The sequence below is a fragment of the Syngnathus acus genome, chromosome 3, assembly GCF_901709675.1.
Source record: "Syngnathus acus chromosome 3, fSynAcu1.2, whole genome shotgun sequence".
Taxonomy (NCBI): Eukaryota; Metazoa; Chordata; class Actinopteri; order Syngnathiformes; family Syngnathidae; genus Syngnathus; species Syngnathus acus.
The window spans coordinates 20,519,118-20,541,283 of record NC_051089.1 but is presented as its reverse complement, the minus strand read 5'-3'; the positions used below and the strand labels follow the sequence as shown (position 1 = coordinate 20,541,283).

The following is a 22,166-nucleotide window of genomic DNA, read 5'->3' as shown; positions in this document are numbered from 1 at the left end:
CTCACTCTAGAGTCAGTAACCATTACCTCCATGGTGGCAAATAAGCTACACATCTAAAAAGTATCATTCCTTTAAAGGGATATCAAGGAATGACTGAAGTTATGCTAATTGCTAAGATAAACTAATTCTTACACAGCTAGCGTGTTTAACACCGGAATTAAGTGCTTTTAGAAGCGTATGTTTGAGCCCGAGTAGGGTGGACGGTTATTAGCCACCTTTTACATTTGTACTTGTATTTTAATGCATCATGGGTGAAAAATGCTACATGTTGAATTGCTGAGATCAGATGTGATGGTAAACACTTTTAATGCCACTCTCCATTAAGATAAGCGTTTTTTAACAGAATGAATCATGAATAATGCAGATGAAGTATCTTTTTTTCATGACTTTGATACCAATGTTCCAACTAAAATAATGATGACAGCTTTCGCCTTGTGGCGCTGGTTGGCGAACACATTGCAATATGGTTTATCGTTCATTTATGCTAACATAGTGTTCATAATGTGACAACTGTCAGTGGATTCATATGTAGTTCTTGTCTAAATTGAGAATTATTAGTGGGTGACTGACTGTCATGAATCTTGAATAGAAGCAAATCCCGTTGAAATCAGATGGTTTTGGAACGTGGTCTGTCTCATTCTTATGATGTGATGCTCAACATGCCTTACTTATATTTTAATTTAATCCCAAGACCATATACTCCATTTGAATGCCAGCAGTTAAAATGTCAGTTTTCCATAGTATATAAATATAATATATATATATATATATATATATATATATATATATATATACATACATATATAGAATAGAATAGATCTTTATTGTATATATATATATATATATATATATATATATAAGACGACCCCGATTCTTGGCTCGGATGGTTATGCTCTTTTCGCCCCCGGGTGTCGGTCAGAACACAGGAGGGAAGACGTGGTTCAGTTTTGATTGCTTTACTGAATTATTGGCAAAAAAGTAACAGGCACTGTGGGCATACAGGCAAATTGGCAAAAGGGTATTGTGTGAAGCGTGTGAAGGGTGTGTGTAGTTTGTGGGGTGTGTGGGTGTGGTTCTGCCACAGACAGAAATACAATGCGTAAGTCACCGCTCAACATCTGACGTCACACAACACTCGTAGACGGCACACATTACATAACTAACTGCGCATAACGGTTCCGCTATACTAAATAACCATAAATGAAATACTCTCGGCAACACACCAAACATAAGTCATCGAGACAACAAAACACATTTGCTGGCGACCATTAGTTGCCGTGCCGCTGCGTAACGGCTACTCATACGATGCGAGGCGAACTTAAAGGAGCGTGCCGGAGCTGTCAATCAAACGGCGCCCACACGAAGCAAACCGCGATCGGACAAACGGCACAACAGTGGACAGTAGTAACAATGAAATGTATATACCGTAATTTTCGGACTATAAGTCGCGGTTTTTTTTCATAGTTTGGGTGGGGGGGCGACTTATACTCAGGAGCGATTTATATACATATATGGTTTTTTTTTCACTTTTTTGGGCATTTTATGGCTGGTGCGACTTATACTCCGGTGCGACTTATAGTCCGAAAATTACGGTACTCACTTTGTGTCAAAGATGCACACGATGACAGCAACATACTCAGTCGATACCTGCAACCTTTAACTTACCGTTGCGCACGAGCTCCAACAATCACGATAAGCTGAGGTAACTCACGCGAGACTTAAGGCGCCGTGACGTAACTTCACTTTAAAGATATCTGGCACCATCTAGTGTTGTGAATGGTTATAATGTCTAGACCCCGAATGTAAGACGACCCCCATTTATTCAGTCTTATTTCAATGCAAAAAACATCGTCTTATATTTGGGCCAAAACGGTATGTCTCCTTAAAGCAGTGCATCTCAAATAGCAAAACAGGCCCACCAGGGGAACATGATAATTAGATACAATGTTATGGAGGTGTACTTATTACAATTTAATAGACAAATTCATAGTAACTGAGGTTAATATTTTCCTCTTTTTTCAAGTCAAGTCAAGTTTATTTGTATAGCCCTAAATCACAAGCAGTCTCAAAGGGCTTCACATAGACAAACAATTGACAATTGACATTTTGCGGAGCGTAACAGAAAAAAACCTAGCACTACCTTAGCACAAACCAATATAGTTGTTGCCCCCACTGTGGCATTTTCAAAGTGTATTATACAGGTCTCTAATTGCACATTCTTATATAGCTCAAAATTTGTGTAGTTTGAGGGCATGTTGTCTGATGTGACTAAACTCAATGAAGTCACCGTTAGGCTGTTCTGATGAACAGGTTGTATTCAGTTGTGAGCCCTAAAGTAGTGGTGCACATCCTGGGAAATTCTACTTATTGCTTGTAATCTGTTGTTTTTGTATGCTGCTGCTCCAAAACTATTGTGTCGTTGTGTAAACCCGCTGATATACAAAGGTTGGGGCTCTTAGTATGGGGAGAGATTTGTGTAAAAATTCCATCCAAGCATTTTCTAAACCGTTTATCATCACGAATGATAAGTCAGCTGGAGCATATCCCAGCTGACTTCGGGCAATAGGCGAGGTACACCTTGAACTTGTTGCCAGTAAAATCACCATTTTGTAAACATTTACTCACACAAATACAGCCGCGATTTTCCTATGTTTTTCAGATCCACAAATATATTGGTGATTTTCACGTGTTATTCCAATCCACAATTATATTCATGATTTTCACGTGGTTTTCAGATCCACAAATACCGTTTTTTCCATGTATAATGCGCAAAACTTAACTAATTTATTGTCCTAAAATCTTGGGTGCGTATTATACATGGGTACAACAATTTTTGAAGAAAATCTCCCTCGAAATAAAACTTGAAATCACCTTTCTTCTTGTTTGTTGTCAATCGCGCATCGCATTCAGCCATCCTACCCAACACACTTAGTCAGTAAAATTCATAATTGACGACACATCGTTTGATGCGATGGTCCAATCCTTGATGGTGTGTTATTGTCAAATATTGTTTGTTTTTTAATCTCCATCGCAAACCGGATATCATACGGAGGCCGCCATTACAGATGCGCAGAACGGATGCGCAAGACACGTCAGCTATATAAAGAGCGAGAGTTCAGTTCTCTACCTAAATGCGTATTACAGGTAATATTTTATTTCACAACACTTTGCCTTGTTCCTTTCTTCTCTGCTGTTCACTTCAAACACGCTCCATACGAACACAATGCTCTCGTATCAGACGCTTGCTCGATCACCTGCTCGTTTGCTGTCACAATGTACCCTACACAAATCCGAAACATTTCTCCGCTATCGAGTTTGCTAGAGCATGCGCAGTGATACTGACCGGCAGAATAACATCCGGTTGTTCCCAAAGATGATCTTTTTTCTGAAATAATTTTACGTTTACGGACTTAAGTAGGAGTCAAAATGTGGGTGCGTATTATACATGGGTACAGGCTTTTTTTCCAGCAGCGACATGCCATTTTTAGGGTGCGTATTATACATGGGGGCGCATTATACATGAAAAAAACGGTACCTTCGTGATATTCACGGTTTTCGGATCCACAAATATATTTGTTATTTTCATGTGTTTTTCCAATCCACAAATATATTCGTTATTTATTTTTTACATATCTCAATGAACGGAAACAAGCCATCTTACGCTTCTTGTTTAAAAATTGAAAAAACGGGAAGCAAGCCTTATATTGTCTTATATCATTCGTTTATGAAATAAAAGTCAGGAAACATAATGCAACTGCAATTGTTTTCCCCTCGAGCTGGCTTTATCTTGAAGCCGGAAGGCGTTCTTCATGTGTTGCTACTTCTTCTATGCCGCTGTAGAAGCATTTGCCAAATGCTTAATATATTGTATACGTCCGCGCATAAGCTGTCCCATAAATGATTTTCTATTGGAATTATTTTTTCAATTATATCAACTGGGAAAATAGTATTGTCAATTCCTAACAATTTCTTCTAACAAATTACCGTATTTTCCGCCCTATAAGGCGCACCTAAAAACCTAAAATTTCTCAAAAGCGACAGTGCGCCTTATAGTCAGTGCGCCTTATATATGGATCAATTGATGAATTTGTTGATCCATACTGGTTGTACACAGTGCTCTGCCAAAATGTTTCAGTACGTTTTAGTACGACTAGTAAATTACAAGGTCGCATCGCTTCCCAACATTACGGCAACTGTAGTCAGTGGGCGTTACCGAATAGCTGTTGTACCCGCGAGGCTATTTCATTTAAAAATAGGCTGCTCCGTTAATGTTTCGAGTAAATTTACGGATTGATATGGAAGGGAAACATAGGTAAGCAGTACCAATGTGTTAGATCGAACTTTAGTCAGTTCCGATCATTTTATAGGAGATCGTTTGAGAAACGCGATTGTTTACACTTTGCTGAGGCTCATGGGAGATTGCGAGCTGAGGCTCGTGGGACTTTGCGGATGGCTAATGCTATAACGATAGCTGCTATACGTACCAGGCTATTTCATGTCAAAATAGGCTGCTCTGTTAATGTTTCGAGTAAATCCACGGATCGATATGGAAGGGAAACATAGGTAAGTAGTACCAATGCGTTAGATCGAACTTTAGTCAGTTCCGATCATTTTATAGGAGATCGTTTGAGAAACGCGATTGTTTACACTTGCTGAGGCTCATGGGAGATTGCGAGCTGAGGCTCGTGGGACTTTGCGGATGGCTAATGCTATAACGATAGCTGCTATACGTACCAGGCTATTTCATGTGAAATAGGCTGCTCTGTTAATGTTTCGAGTAAATCTACGGATCGATATGGAAGGGAAACATAGGTAAGTAGTACCAATGCGTTAGATCGAACTTTAGTCAGTTCCGATCATTTTATAGGAGATCGTTTGAGAAACGCGATTGTTTACACTTTGCTGAGGCTCATGGGAGATTGCGAGCTGAGGCTCGTGGGACTTTTGCGGATGGCTAATGCTATAACGATAGCTGCTATACGTACCAGGCTATTTCATGTCAAAATAGGCTGCTCTGTTAATGTTTCGAGTAAATCTACGGATCGATATGGAAGGGAAACATAGGTAAGTAGTACCAATGCGTTAGATCGAACTTAGTCAGTTCCGATCATTTTATAGGAGATCGTTTGAGAAACGCGATTGTTACAGAGGGCTCGTGGGTTATTGGCTAGTGGATGCATACCGCAACCCTAGTCAACTCAGTTTGTTGCAGTATAGCTTCTATTTTATGCGCCTTATAATCCGGTGCGCCTTATATATGGACAAAGTTTTAAAATGGGCCGTTCATTGAAGGTGCGCCTTATAATCCGGTGCGCCTTTTAGGGCGGAAAATACGGTAAGTAAAAGAAGTGCTCTACAAGTATTTTGTTTTAAAGTGGGAAAATGTGTTATTTTGTTGGATGTATTTTTTATGATAAACTTGCTACTCATTCTAGCTAGATTCCATATCCATAAATGAAAATATAGTAGCTAAAACCCAAACTTTAAACAGTTCATCATTTTCATCATCATCATCAGTTAGAAAAGGAAGAAGGGGGGGGTGTCTATGCAAAGAGCACGGCGAAGAAATTGTTGCAGAATAAGAATGTTTTTCGGGTTAAGGCAAAACAAGCTCTTCGGAAGCACACAAAAAAACCGTTTTTTGTGACGTGTAAAATAATTACCTCATAGAAGATCATATAAGGCTTGTTTTCCATTTTTCAATTGCCAATTTTTAAACGGGAGATTGTTCGCTCCCGTCCATATATTTGTTCATTATGAAATTAAGAATATATTTGTGGATTTGAAAAACACGTGAAAATGGTGGATGCATTTGCATGAATAATTTCAACACAAATTTCTCCTCTTAATTGCGGGGGTGAATTAGCTATCCAAGGTAAGTTAGTTTAGTGTTAAAAGAGCACCAGACAATGCCCTCATGTTAAATGGTCTACAGAAGGTGTAGGTGCGCCTGCCTCCATGGCTGTCAAACAGATGGCAACATAGAAACATAAAATGGCCTAGATTCACACATGGCCGGCCTCTCGCTCTCTTCTTTTACCCTGTCTCGCTTCCTTGACTTGCTTACTATTGTGCTCATTCTTCTTCATCACTGTACTGGAATGAACCTCAGCAGCAGTGGTAACATCCTTTTTTTGTTCCTTTGGATGCTGATAGGGATTTTTTTTCCTCTTTCTATCTTTTTTTTATCCCTGTCTCTTAGCCTCCCAGATTAAAATGTGCGTTGGTTGTGCCTGTGGATGAAATGGTTGCCAAGCAACCAGCTGATGAGAGCAGCCTTGAGGCCTGCAGTGATGTCAGCCTGCGTTGAAAGGGCATGTTTGCACGTGTGTGTGTGTGTGTGTGTGTGTGTGTGCGCGTGTGTGTGTGTGCGTGTGTGCGTGTGTGTCTGTGTGTGTGCGTGCGTGTGTGTGTGAGTGAGTGTGTGAGTGAGTGTGTGAGCATGAGGATGGAAAGCCTAACCCACAGCGGAGTTCAACATAATTTTATTCAGGTCACGTGCCACGCTGCTTTAGTAGACCACCATTATGTAATCGAGCACAGCTGTGTGTGTTTGCGTGTGTGTGAGTGTGCGTGCGTGCATGTGAGAGAGAGGGAGCGCTCTACCTTCTATAAATAAATGCAGCATGTGCAATTTCACCACTAAGTGTGACCCTTTTACGTCAGGAGTGTCAAATGTGGCCAGTCGTGTAATTACATTTGACCCACGAAGACAAATTGGTCAATACTAAAATTGCAAAGTGTCTTCACTTATAAAAAATAGAGATGTTTCTAGACATTTTTATACCACTCATCTTTTAAAAAATGTGAACAGTTCTTACTAGTCTCTGATTTCAAAACTAGTTATTCATCAGTTTGTTGTGTAGCCTATACTGCCTATAACATGAGACATTCATATGTATATTTATCTGGGTTGACAGTCATAATGGCCCTCCGAGGGAAACTATTACTACGATACGGCCCGCGACAAATATGAGTTTGAAAAATGAGTTTTAGCAGAGTATGCTAGAAAGAAGCAAAGAGTCATACGTTTTTTAGGCGTGGTGCAAGCATGGTCTCCCACTTCCATATCACTCTGGCTCTGCATCACTCAAGGCTCAGAACAGGACGTTTTAGAACTCTAGTCTTTTTTTAATTTTTTTATTTTATGTTAACAGCTATTTCTCTGATTTGTCGTGTCATTCCATGTTTCCATCAAATTGCTATGCTTTAAATTCATTTGCTTTAAATCAAAAGCTGTGAAGAGTGCCAAAATTACTACGCAGGGTTGTTATGTTTGAACTAGTGTACGCATTGCTGTAAGAATATGTCATCACGTGGAATAAGAAGGAACAAGAAGGCATGCTCAATTACTGATGTACTTAATCATTTTCAATATGACTGCTTTAGCAGTGTCTAGGGCAGGGGTGGGCAAACTTTTTGACTCGCGGGCCGAACTGGGTTCTAAATTTGGACCGGAGGGCCGAACCAGGAGCAGATGGACGTTGTGTTTGTGAAGTAATATAAGCGACCTGTAAAGGTCATTGCATAAAATATTTTGGCCTTTAGTAGGTAGTAAAGCATGGATATTCCAAACAAGTTTTTTGAAAACAAATGCATTTATTAACAGCATTAAAAAAAAAAAATCACTAAAAAACTGCTATCAGTGATTCTCATAAAATACGACACTGTTATTATGAATAACAGTCTCCAGCACTTCAGTGCCTGCAGGTCAGATTAATGAAAGATGTTTATCTTATGAGATCACATCAAACGGCAAACATTCTGACCAAATATATCATCTTGAAGAATCGGTGAAAGCATACATCCAAATAAAGTAATCAAAACGGCAACACGGTGAGGGGTATCTGAAAATCAGAGCAGAGTTTTAACTCACAAACACCTGGTAACAGAGGTGAGGAAACGGGAAACACTTCCTTAAAGTAAGCCTTAAGAACTTTACAGGTTAAGATTAGTCGCAAACAGGTGGTGCATCAATGTCCTTGAGCATCCTGCATTGTTTGAAAATAAGAATGGTCGCTAGTTTCAATCCCTGGTATGTGTACATATCATATTCAAAATGCATTTTTTTACAACAAACTTGAGAGCCTCCCCTTCATTTTCAGTGGGAACAGTGTTGTTGGTCTCCCTTTTTTGCTAGTGCGTCATAGTCTGGAGTAGAATTTGTTGTGGCAATTCTTAGGAGAGATCCGAGGTGTGACGGGTTGATGTTGATGTTCATGTGGCTGAACGTCACATCGCGTACGTCGAGCCAAATTGGCCACTCTTTTTTAAACACTCGGCACTGTGTCCACTTTGCTTTTCCTTGGGCGACTCATTTTAATAGAAGGATTCCAGGGGAAGGTTTGTGGGTGGCTTTACCGTAAAACTGTATCTGAAAGCTCAGCGCGCGAATTACAAGAATGCTGTCGTCACAGCCCACGCTCTAAATTCGGGACTGATACAAATAGAGCGCGAGTGCGCCATGTCCGTACTACTGAGTACGCACTTGTGAGTGTGCACCGAGCTTTCAGACACGGCTTCCGGTAGTAAATGCGCAGGCGAGCGGTTCCCCATCTACTGGGGAAACGCAGTCATTGCAGGCAAAATGACAAAAAAAAATGTTTAATACAATTTATTCAGGGTTGGCGGGCCGGATTAAACGGTCCCGTGGGCCGGACGTGGCCCGCGGGCCGTAGTTTGCCCACCCCTGGTCTAGGGGCAACATGGCTCAGTGGTAGACCTGTTGTCTCGTAACCTTGATTAACAGCTATTGTGACCATGTCGAAGTATTCTTGAGCAAGATACTGAACAGATGCACACCATTTTGAATAAGGATGGACTTCTGCCGCCGAAGAGTGACGTTGCTCATGTCACAGCTAGTAAACGAAATTGATTGAATAGTTTAATTTGAACCGAGGCCAAACCATGTTGAATTGTGTGCTCTCCAGACCCACTTTCTTAGTTGGTGCGGCTTGCCGGCCTAGGAGTTTTCTTTCTTTTGGTATTTTGATAGACTTTGCGCTGGTAGAATTCAGAGTAACAGAGGTTTGCGCCGTTGTAGGATGGAAATTGACTTTTCCCCACGGGTCCCTCATTTGCATCAAAATCAAGGTGATTGAAACGCAAACCCGAGTCCCCCGGGGCAGACATTGCGCAAACAAAAGAATCACCCTACTTGGGGATCATACCCGTGGCCACAGTGGACTAACTGTTGAGCTAAAATTCCAGGCCACCGGCGCGTCTCATTGCCTTTCATGTTTCTCTGTGCGGGAATGTCCCCGTTGGACCACAAAGTTCAGCAGGCACGCAGTGCAGAAAATCTGGCCCATGCTCAAATGACACGAAATGTCACCGTTCTGACACGTCAAGCATAAACCAAGCTTTGGCAGGATATGCATTTATGGGGGAAAAAAGCAACCTAAACATGCAGCTGTGTCACTTTGAAGCAGTACAGAGTCAATCCAATAGCATGACTAAAACAAAACATCCATCTATCCATCCATTTTCTGAACCGCTTAGTCCCCACGGGGGTCGCGGGTGTGCTGGAGCCTATCCCAGCCGTCATTGGGCAGTAGGCGGGGGACACCCTGAACCGGTTGCCAGCCAATCGCAGGGCACACAGAGACAAACAACCATTTGCACTCGCACTCAAACCTAGGGACAGTTTGGAGTCTTCAATCGGCCTACCAAGCATGTTTTTGGGATGTGGGAGGAAACCGGAGTGCCCGGAGAAAACCCACGCGGGCCCGGGGAGAACAAACTCCACACAGGGAGGGCCGGAGGTGGAATCGAACCCGCACCCTCCTAACTGTGAGGCGGACGTGCTACCCAGTGCGCCACCGAGCCGCCTAAAACAAAACATTTTAATAAAATATGTGACACTCATGAAGAATGCTGATTGAATGCTAATGTAGTTTAAGATACACTGACCAGCACTGCTGATTCAGAAAGCCCTGGGAAATCTTTTGCATGCCAGCGATCTGAAATTTGATTGGACGAAATAAGAAAAACATAGGGTTAGGGTTATTGAAAATTGTTATATTTCTGTTTGTGGACTTGCTTGAACTGAGAGTTTATGTGTGTGTGAGACAGTGCACACAATGTTAACTGTTAAATAACTGTCATTATCTTGGTGTGGGACATATTCAATAAATCTGGCTGAGCAGAGGCCTGTGTGTGTCTGTCTCTCTCTGTCTGCGGGGGGGGGGGGTGATGTGGCTCTTTGCGGGGGGGGGGGGGGGGTGATGTGGCTCTTTGGAATGACACAGTCAAAAATGTGGCTCTTCGCCTCTGACTGGTTGGCCACCCCTGCTCTAGACCCTGCAGACACTTTCTTGGCCCTCGGTGTCGCTAAAAGGGTAGCGTTTTGCGAACGAAGGTTACGAGACGGAACATAAGGAACAACTAGGTCGACGAAATACGAAGGCGCTAAGCCATGCAGTGATTTATAGGTTAATAGAAGAACCTTGAAGTCACATCTTAAATGGACCGGGAGCCAATGTAAGTTGGCTAATATTGGGGTAATGTGATCAAATTTTCTTGTCCGTGAGAGCAGCCTTGCAGCAGCATTTTGTACTAACTGTAGACTTTTGATGCGGGACTTAGGAAGACCAGAGAATAGTACATTACAGTAGTCCAGGCGCGACGTGACGAACGCATGTATAATAGTTTCCGCATCACCGGTCGAGAGGATCGGACGAATCTTTGCAATATTACGAAGGTGATAGAACGCAATTCTGGTTATATTCTTAATGTGCTTTTGAAAGGAGAGAGTTTGGTCAAACATTACCCCGAGATTAGTTACAGTATCGCTCTGAGTGATAGTACGATTATCTATAGTTATAGCGGTTTCCTTGAACAAGTGTTGAAAACGAGTTGGACCAATTATCAACATCTCAGTTTTATCTGGGTTAAGACGAAGGAAGTTGAGAGACATCCATTGCTTGATCTCCGCAAGGCATGCCTCAAGATTACAACAATCCCGCGGATCTGTCATCGATAACGGCATATATAATTGGGTGTCATCCGCGTAGCATTGAAAACTAATATTATATTTACGTATTATGTCCCCAAGCGGAATCATATAAATATTAAATAGAATTGGTCCGAGAACCGATCCCTGTGGGACACCACACGTAACATTATAGAGCTCAGAGGACGCATTGCCATGGACCACTCGGTGCGTCCTATTTGATAGATAGGAATGGAACCAGCCTAGTGCTGACCCTGAAATACCAACACAACTTTTAAGACGCCCTAATAAAATATCAAAGTCTACAGTGTCGAAGGCAGCACTAAGATCGAGTAGTAACAGTACAGATGAAGTGTTTGAATCCATAGCTATGAGGAGATCGTTAGTCACTTTAGCAAGTGCTGTCTCAGTGGAATGATTAGCTCTAAAACCAGACTGAAAAGAGTCATATCGATTATTGGCGACCATGTAATCAATAAGCTGCTGTGCTACTACTTTTTCAAGAAGTTTTGCTATGAATGGGAGGTTTGAAACTGGCCTATAATTACTGAGACAGTCCGGGTCAAGATTTGGTCGCTTAAGTAACGGTTTAATGATAGCGGTTTTAAAGGCTGTTGGCACTATCCCAGAGGAGACAGACAGCTTGATTATATTTAAGACAGACGGTCCTAAAATTTGAAATAATTCTTTAAGTAGTTTGGCTGGAAGAGGGTCGAGCAAACATGTTGTTTGTTTAGCCGCACTAACCATTTGTGTAAGCCTTTCAAGGGACACGCTATTAAGAGTTGAGAGGGTTGTTGCATGATCATCAGCGTTGGTAAACGGCGGGCTCGACCGAGCGATTGGAATGGTATTCTTGATCTCGTCCCTAATGGACTCAATTTTTTGAGCAAAACATTTCATGAACTCGTCAGCTGAGTGGAAGGAATTATCGGGGGTCGGCTGGCGTAGAGTCAGCTTTGCCACTGTATCAAATAGGTGTTTCGGATTGTTTTTATTGAGATTAATAACTTGCGAAAAATACCGAGTTTTTGCTAAGATAAGCGCATCTTTATATTTCAGGAGGCTATCCTGCCATGCCTGATGGAAAACCTCAAGTTTGGTTAGACGCCATCTGCGCTCATGCTTTCTACATAATTGCTTAAGCGTACGCGTTTCGTCTGTGAACCACGGAGTAGGCAATCTACGGCGAGTTTTCAGACATAACGGCGCCACAGAGTCAATGGCATTTAACAATGTCGCATTGAATTCATTTGTAAGATTATCAACAGAGCCGGTGTATGCGGGAAATATAGCGGTTGCCGGCGACAGTAACTCAGATAGCGCAGTTACAGTCATGGAGTTAAAATTACGGCTCCTATAATTCTGATTGCTCTCTTGTCTTTGACAAGAAACTAGAATTTCAAATTTTATTAAGTAATGATCAGACAAAACAGTAGTGTATGGCAGTACTGCTATATTTGAGGTTGCAAGTCCTCGGGATAATACCAGATCTATGGTATTTCCATTCTTATGCGTTGCTGCCTGTACGGCTTGCGTAAAACCAAACATATCAGTTAAAGTCTGAAACGCCAAAGTAAGTGGCTCTGACGGTAAATTCATGTGGATGTTGAAATCGCCCATGATAATTATATTATCCGCATTGGTTACTAGATCAGCCACGAATTCTGAAAATTCATCCAGGAAGCCAGAGTAAGCCCCGGGTGGACGGTAAATACCGTTTTTTTCCGTGTATAATACGCAAAATTTAACTAATTTATTGTCCTAAAATCTGGGGTGCGCATTATACATGGGTACAATTTTTTTTTAATTTTTTTTTTTTTTTTTTTTTTTTTTTTTTTTTTTTTTTTTTAAGAAAATCATGGTACTGGTACGAGTATTGATTTATGTATTGTTCTCTTCTTGTCATGTTGTGAAAGAATGTGGGTTGAATAAATACCGAAAGAACAATAGTGTGTTTGTACTGTGCTCTGGTCATTTCGTCAAAGAAGGGATAATAGTCCTCTTCTCTTCTTGACTGACAATGAATGTGATAGTTTAATACAATCAGCAAATAACAAAATGCGTATTACAGGTAATATTTTATTTCACAACACTTTGCCTTGTTCCTTTCGTCTCTGCTGTTCACTTCAAACACGCTCCATACGAACGCAATGCTCTCGTATCAGACGCTTGCTCGATCACCTGCTCGTTTGCTGTCACAATGTACCCTACACAAATCCGAAACATTTGTTGCGGCTCCGAGTCACGACGAGGGGCAAGTTTTGGTTTCCAAGGGTGTTTTTATTCCTCTTCAACGTCTCTCCCATACAGAGCCGCCTTTTTCACATGTCCGCACGTCACTTTCCTCTCTTTTCATCTGATCGCGGTGGTGCCTTTACGGGCAGTCGGAGAAATCAACGCCAACAAAAAAAATACATCCAGCCTAGTTAAGACCATACCAAAGACTATAAAAATGGGACCCATTGCCTCCCTGCGTGTGTGACGATCATTGGGACTTTAAAAAAAAAAAAAAAAAAAATTAAAAAAAAAAAAAAAAAAAAAAAAAATTGGGTGCGTATTATACATGGGTACAGGCTTTTTTCCAGCATCAACATGCCATTGTTAGGGTGCGTATTATACATGGGGGCGTATTATACACGGAAAAAAACGGTAACAGCAAGATAAAATGACGGTAAAGCGGTGGATCGGACAGTGAGAACTTCAAATGTTTTAAATACGTTGATCGAACGAGGCCTAAGTCTAAGCTCAGAATTCGAGATGAGGGCGACACCCCCACCCTTTTTTCGAGGACGCGCCACATGCGAGCTCACAAAATTTGGAGGCGAGGCCTCGTTAAGCGGCAGCAGTTCATTAGGTTTTAACCAGGTCTCGCAGAGACCAAAAACGTTTAGATTATGTTCTGTGATGAGGTCATTAACGAGAACTGCTTTTGTATGAAGCGATCTAATATTCATAAAACCGAGTTTAAGCGTAATCGGTCGATCAGGGTGCGTATCTATCGAAGGATATTTAAACGAGATGCGAGTAAGATTGTGTTCTCTAGGCCTAACATCACCTCTCGAATGTTTGTTAGCGCGGCGGGACGATACGACCGTGGGAATCTGATAGTAAATATTTGTTACACATGTAAAATTATCTGAAACAGGCACCGTTTCATCAGCAAAACCGGTCGGGGTGGTGTGATTGGATTTGTCTACTACCCCAGTAGAAAGTGTGTTTATGTGTACTGTAGCACTATTCAAACTGTCACGCTCTAGTCTACACGAGGAGCTATGTGCATGCTGGAAGTCTAGCCTAGCGCTAGTTAACTTTAGCTTAACAGACTCCAAACCCATCCTGACAGGTGGTCTAATCACCTGTGCCCCGGCCTGCTCTAAAGTGACCTGTCATGTGTGGCTCAAACAGTAATCTATATTCCTAGAAAGAGTGAAGGCGCCTTCACGGTTAGGGTGAAGGCCGTCCTTCCTCAGCAGGTCGGGGCGGCCCCAGAAGGAGGGCCAGTTATCTATAAAATACAGTCCCTGCTTATTACAGAACCCAGCCATCCATCGATTAAGGGAGACTAATCTACTAAACCTCTCATCAGTGCCTCTCCCAGGCAGGGGGCCAGAGACAAATACTCGATGCCGACTCATCTTTCTGCCGAGATCACAAGTCCTCGCTATGTTTCTCTTTGTGATCTCCGATTGCCTCATCCTAACATCATTGGAGCCGACGTGTATCACTATGTCCGAGTAGCTAGTGTTGTTGGAACTACGCTGTTGACTAGACCTATTGCGAGTCAGCTCCCTAAGATTAGCTTCTATGTCGGGTGCTCTGCCCCCAGGAATACACATTACCGTGGCTGGATTTTTAAGCGTAATATTTCGGGTAATGGAGTCACCTATGACCAAAGTGCGAGGGCCAGTAGACCGAGATGACTTTGGACGGCTATGCGTCTTACCTGGCTCATCGCGATTAGCAAGCCGCTTTGGGCTAATGGTAACTGGGCTAGCGGGCTGACTACAGTCCGCGTCTGTATCCGCCACATCTACGGTTATCGCGCAATTCTGCTCTAACTGGCGGACACGTCCCTCTAGCAGGGACAACTTCTCTAAGAGAAGGGTGCAGTTGGTGCACGAAGCCGTACAAACCTCTTGATCCGCAGCCATACTTTGTGTCCGATGATCGACGGTAGACAAACGGCCACGAAGCCTCCGCTCTCCCAGGCACTCCGGCTACAGAGGTTGCTTGAAACAAAAAGTGCTTGTATAGATTATAGAAATCTCAGTATACGCTGTTTTCATTTTTTGTGCACAAGTCCAATGCAACTGGTTCATGGGAAAAATCAAGGGAGCATGAGAAGAGAAATTCACATTATAGCAGAAGGCAGACAGATGGCAGAGACTTGTCAGTTCATTAATGCATCATGTTCTTCTATGCCTCTTATCTCATGCATGTGTGTGCGTGTGCATGGATGTGTGTTCATACATGATGTTTATCCATGTCTAATGTTGTCTCAAATGTTTTCTGTCTCCATTTCATCCATCCTACATGATTTCCTGTGGAGAATCTAGTGTTGAAAAGTGCCCATCTTCTTCCAGTAAGTGGCCAAGCACCATGCACAAATGGCTAAGTTCCATTTTGGCAGAATGACCCTCGTAGCCCCCTTCATGTTCCCTCAGGCTGTTCCATATGTTCCAAGTGAAGCGACATATCTAGGGTAGAAGTAGCAAGCTGCTGGTTTAAAAAAAAAAAAAGGCCATTTTGACCATGTGAAGGTCAGATGTGGCTCGTTTTCTGCCCTCAGCTTTGCTCTCTCATCAAAGTCCGAGCATAGTAGTACACAGGGCTAATTTGATCAAATTGGAAGTGGAAGACAAACATACAGTAACGCTGAATAACTATCGCCTCGATCATTTTCGTGAATGATGACCATCCTTTTGGACTGTTGCACTTAAAACAAAACAGCACACCTGGAAAACTGATCTGGGAGAAGCCAACAACCAAAATAATTGTACAGAAGTCACTCAGATGCAATGCAATGCTGAGTTGAATTGAGTTTTGTCATAGGTGGCTAGCTCCAAATCAGCCCTTACATGGGTAGGCAAACTCCGGTCCTCGAGGACCTGCATGTTTTCTATGTCTCCCTGTTGCAACACACCTGATTCAAATGATCAGGATTGTTATCCAGTTTCTGCAGACCGGAATTGCCCACCCCTGGTTTAGAGGCTCCTCTGTCCTAATTATCTGCACATGGCTGGACATTTATGGAAAAACATTATAATCATGATTATTTTGATTGAAATCCTGAGTAGGAAATATTATTATTCATTGTGTCAATCATTTTTTGTATTCAACTACCAAAACTCAACTTGAGAAACAATATATATATATATATATATATATATATATATATATATATATATATATATATGTATATATATATGTATGTATATATATATATATATATATATATATGTATATATATATATATATATATACACACACACACACACACACACACACACACACACAGTATGCATGTTTTCTATTTAACCCATGTAAGGGATATATTGCATGTTTACTATGTAACCCATATTTCCTATGTAATCAGTATCTAACATTAATAATAATAATAATAATGATGATGATGATAAATACAAACCAAAAACCGGCCTTATGCATACTTTTTTGAAAGAACAATGGGGTTAAGGGTAATTCTACTTGGATTTATTTGTGATGTTGGGGGAAGTGCTTGCTAATGGGTGTTTTTATCGAATGTGTGCTTGGCAACTAGTCGCATTAATTTTGTGGTTGTAATTTGCTGTGGTATAGAATTGCGTTGCATCCCATTGCGAGCTATTGCTAATATTTTAGTCACCTCATTTAGCTACATGAAATGATCTAAATATTAAGCACAACTCTGTATGATGTATGCAGTCCTACCTGGTTGAAAAGTATCTATCCCTCCATTTTCTATTCTGTTTAATTTTTTCGAAGGGGACACAAGGAATTGTAACTTTTCCAGCTGACTTAGGGCAAAAGGCAGACAACTCTGAATAAGAGGCCACAAAACTTGTCATTGTCCATCATTTACTACAGTGGCAAAATTAATATTGTTAATTTCATATGCCTTTGTCAAGCAAAACTTTGTATTGTCTTCCTGTAATGAGTCATCTACTGTGATAGGATTGGCAATGATTGTGCTTACATCGCCATCTACTGTTAATTTGGTAGCATTGCATTTGGGTGCTGTTAGAATAAATGTGTTGATGATCCTCATAATCCCGCTCATAATCAACCTTGATTACCATATATTTGTTAACATACATGAACCTTGTACTGTACATTCCCAAATGCAGTTTTTATTCCAACATTCACAATAGGGTTTTTATTTATATTTTTTTCATCTACATAGTCGTATGCAAAAGTTTGATGATGATGAAAATGATTTATAAAGGAAAATCTTGAAAATGATCAGGGGTGCCCAAACTTTTGCATACGACTGTACATCAGTTTCTGTTTTCTTCTACAAGGTAGAACATATAACATATCCTTTCAAATTTACTGTCAATAAAGGAATCAGAAACATTTAAATATTTTCTGTAACTTGTGAACGGTGTCCTTTTTGGTTTGATGAAATAAATAAATCGACATAATATATGAATAATCCTAATAAATAAATATTATAAAAATATAAAATAAATAACTAAAATAAATTACAGTGATTCTCATTTTTCACGGGAGATGTGTTCCAGGACCACCTGCGAAAAATGAAAATCCACAAAGTAAATACGGTATATGCATTATTTAGAAATTTAAATACCAATGTATTGAAATTTTCTAAACATAGTGTTTCTCGTTGGCCGCGAGGGGGCATGGGTGTACTGTAAGTCAATTAATAGTATGGTTTACCTTCCAAGCAATGCAAAATGTCCAACCTCAGAATTACCACACTACACTACCCGGGGGACGTCATGCATAGCATAACCAAAGTGAGTCCACGGTGCGCATGAATCATCTGTTGCATTGTGGTCCAGTACACGATATTAAGCTTTTGTTAACACTCCCCAATACTTTTACGCGCCATAAACCTTTCTTTATTCCCGTAATAACCATTCCCACACTGTTCTGTGCATGTATTGTACCTTTACAGTAAATAAAAGAACAACACGTGGATATTGTCAGGTGTCCCGACTCCTGCACAGGTTGGTGCGCGTGGTCTGCTGCTGCCTCCTGCACTTGAACTCAGTCAGTCCGCCGCAGTGACGCACATTGCTCAGAGACAAGCCCCGCGCTATCAGCAAGTATTTAAACGCAGTTCTCCCGTCACTTATAAAAGTAGCGCATTGGCGAAAGATGAAGTGGCGAGGGATCACTCTAAAGGAAAAAAATACAATTATTGAATGCAGCATGGTTGGTCTGCGGTCATTTACTTTATTATGATTTTCACCACAAGTGCCACCATAGTAACTTGTCACCTCCGCTCTGCTCCCCCAGGCCCCCTTCAGACGACTCAGGAATGCGTAACAACGCTGCTGCTGCTGCCGCCCTCACCTCCACGCCTCCGAGCAGCCTCCCTTCTCAGACACACCCCTGCAGTCCTTCAGACTCTGCCTCCTCCCTCACCCCGTGCTCTTCACTCCCGCCTTCAGTGTCGCCCACCCTCACAGATGTCTTCGGTCTGCCCACCCCGCCCATGGGTAGCGGCGGAGGCTACAGTCTGAGCTCGTCGTGCGGCGGGAGCTCGCGTTCGCCGTCGCCGCTGACGCTCATGCAGGCGGTGGCAGCGTCAGGCAAACCCTTCGTCTCCAAGCCTGTGGAGCTTTGGAGCAAGTACGACGTGGCCGACTGGCTGGAGAGCCTCCACCTGGGAGAGCACAGAAACGCTTTCCTGGATAATGAAATCGAAGGTGCCCATCTGCCCTCCTTGCAGAAAGAGGACCTGATAGACTTGGGCGTCACAAGGGTGGGTCACCGCATGAACATCGAGAGGGCCCTCAAGCTGCTGCAGGACAGATAAGCCCAGAGGACAGAGGAGAGCGGGTCGCAGTTGACGGAGGTCCCACTTTGACCGATCTCTTCATGGGACGTCCAATCCAGCCATGGAAGCGTTGATACTGCCTCTTGCCTTTTTTTGTCTTCTTTCATTCTCACCTGAGCACTCCAGTCCAGTCAGCCTCCCTCCTGCAGCCCCTGGTATCAGGGGATCGTGGGACGTGGAGAGGAGAGGACAGTGCTGGGTGACATCAAGGGGAACAAGAGAGAGGCTAGGATGAGGGACTATCTCTGGAGCAGTGGGTCCTCAAACTGTAGAAGTCGTTTATTTCACATGAACACTTGCGCTCATCCAACTGCAGCTTTGGAATACTACAGACCTTTTCCATGTGCCCCACGTGTGGGTGGGTGCATGAAAACCAGCTGAGCTGGTCTTTTTCTTTCCTTTATGATCTTTTTCTATCTTTGCTAGAGAATATTATGAGACTATTTCTTCACTAGAGTCCTACCAGAGTTATATTTCTGGGTGCGTTTAAGGTTGTAGAGAAAAACGTTTGGTTTTCACCTGTTTTTGTCGAGTAATTAACAAAATTTTGGATTCACCGTATTTATTCTAATTATCGCCCATATTCTAATAATCGCCCAGTGTGTGTTAGCGATGACATAAATAAAAAACATTTATACCTCTAATTATCACCCATGCTGCTAAAATTGCTGCAATTGGCCATTGCGCGCGGCCGTTCCGATCGGCCATTGCACGCAATCGTTCTGATCGACCTTTGCGCGCGGTCGTTGCGCGCCGCCGTTCCGATCGGCCATTGCGCTCGGTCATTGCGCACTGTTGGAGCGTCGCTGTCGGAATGTCGCCCTCCGGCCTAAGCTCAAAAGTAAATGAATGTGAATTTGCACTTTGTGCAATTTCAACCGAGAGGAAGTGTGCTGCTTTGGAGCGGCCATTGCGAGTGGCCGTTCCGATCGGCCATTGCGCGCAGTCGTTGCGCGTTTGAAGTATGCTGCGTTCCTTAAGAACACCAGTGAGATGCAGGTATTGCATACTACATAAGGAAAATATACATATTATCGCCCATTTCAGTGGCCCTTGGCGATCGGACATAAAGTGTTCTCTATTAATCGCCCACCCCTCTGTTGGACATAAACCTTCTCTAATTATCGCCCTGGGCGATAATTAGAATAAAAACGGCATATCTGGTGCCCACAAGAAGCACACACAAACTTACTGCACACCAATCCGGGAGTAAGAAGATGCTGTCGTCACAGATGTGAAGCATAAATCCACACAGTCACTGAAATCGCCTTCTCCTGAGAGAGTAGAATGTGGATGGAGGTGGTCATTGGAGGCCTAGCTCCTGCAATGCGACACCAAGCCAGGCTTTGCATTGCCAAAGGCCAACACAGTTAGAGATGCCATTCAAGAATGCTTACCATATTGGGTCCATCAGCTTGTGTGATGACAAAGAGCACCTTGTCATATTTTGGTGTGTATGCAGTGTGTTTGATACACATTAAGGGCATTCCCTGTTGCGAAACCAGAGCTTCACTTATACTAATTCCTTCCACTGAGCAGCATTGCAGTGTTGACCGCCCTCAAAGTTGAGTTCGTTAGATATCTTCAAGGAACACTTTGACTGATTATCTTAAGGCTAGAGGAGTAGATGCATGTTAAAGAGAAAGTAAAATGGAAAGCAGCTCTGAAGGAAAAGAAATATTACATTTCAAATTCACATAGGTCCAGAAGTATTTCAATGACAACTGAGAAGTCAACCCCCAAATTTTCTTTGAAATAATGTTCTGTGCAGCCCAACTGGTAGTAACACGGCTTAATGTTTCGTTTTGGAATATGAATTAAACAGGGAAAATCCACCTGGTTTTATCCATCACTCAGGGTGGCCATTTTGCCACTTGCCGTCGACTGAAAATGACACCACAGTTGCTAGGTCTCAGGACACAACCAATCCCTGCTCGCCAGTTTTCTGAAGCTGAGCCGTGAATGGTTTTGACTTGAGACCTGGCGACTGTGGTGTAATTTAAGTCGACAGCAAGTGGCAAAATAGCTGTTGATGGATAAAAACAACAGGTGAATTTTGCTGCTTAACTCATATTCCACAAACTCAATATTCATCAGAATTCCATGTTTAGACTAGTGGAGGACATTTGGGGATTGATTTTCCCTTTACTACTCAAGTTGAGTTTTGTATTAGACTTAAATAAATCATGACATTTGGTTTCCTTGAACCATTTGCGTTGAACTAACTCCAGGAAGTTGGATAGGCATTTTTCACGGTTCCCTGGAGCTTCTTTGGACCTCCAGCTGGAACTCCGGGGGACTTCCAGAGCTCTAGCTGGAGGTCCGGATGACCTCCAGCGCCACGGGCTTCAACCGAGAATGCTTCCTAGGGGGTGCGAGGATACCCTGGGGGAAATTTACAATTTTCCGGGGATAATGGTCGGGTAACCGAAAAAAGTGAAAAATTCTGGAAATCGAGAAGTCATTGTGTTAATTGGCATTAGGGATAATGCTAATTAAGCCAATTAAGCCTTACTTTATAGCTGTAAAGTAAACCAATTATTATAATTATTTAGGGTTAGGGGTGCGAGAACTGGTTGGTGAATTGAATGGGGTGCGAACAAGGAAAAAGGTTAAGAACCACTGCTCTACACACTATTGAATATCAACCCTTCCAAGTTCTGTACTGCTTGTCTATCCAAGTTGACTTTTTTTTTTGTCAAACTAAAAAAATGATAAAAATGGCTGATTTTACATTTTTCTAGTTCAGATCAAAATATGACATGGAAAAATGAGCCACGGGATTTCATTTGTTTTCTCAGGTTTATGTAATCCCGAAATTTCGTAACAAGCAAATCAGGTCGGGAGGCACGACCACAGAAAATGAGTAGCTACAGTTTGTGTGCAGAAGGAAAAGTAAGTGTTCCCAAACTGATTCAGAGTCACTGCACTTAAACATATCTTTTGTCCGCCATAATGCATGCAAGTTAAAAACAACACAAATATTTTACTATATCACTTTTCATAGGGCTGAAAATTGATTGACCACTTTATGGATAATGGTTGTGGTCCGGACTGATTGTGATGGCTAACAAGCTAATGTAGCTGCGCTAATAGTTAATAATAAATAGTTTTGATCTGAGCCCAAAATAAAAAAGAAGGATTTTTTTCCTCCATTATATTCAAAATGAACTGAATAATCAC

At 42.1% G+C, this 22,166-nt stretch overlaps 1 protein-coding gene across 4 annotated transcripts in view; it reads left to right on the top strand.

Annotated features, from left to right (window-relative positions):
- Nucleotides 1-20,047, top strand: part of shank2b (SH3 and multiple ankyrin repeat domains 2b) — a 252,715-nt gene extending 232,668 nt beyond the window's left edge. For all 4 annotated transcript variants that reach the window (XM_037247312.1, XM_037247310.1, XM_037247309.1 and 1 more), the window contains one exon: nt 18,440-20,047. In XM_037247312.1, the coding sequence (XP_037103207.1) occupies nt 18,440-18,962 (523 nt within the window). In that variant the 3' untranslated portion in view covers nt 18,963-20,047. The remainder of the gene's footprint in view (nt 1-18,439) is intronic.
- The last annotated feature ends 2,119 nt before the right edge of the window (nt 20,048-22,166 follow it).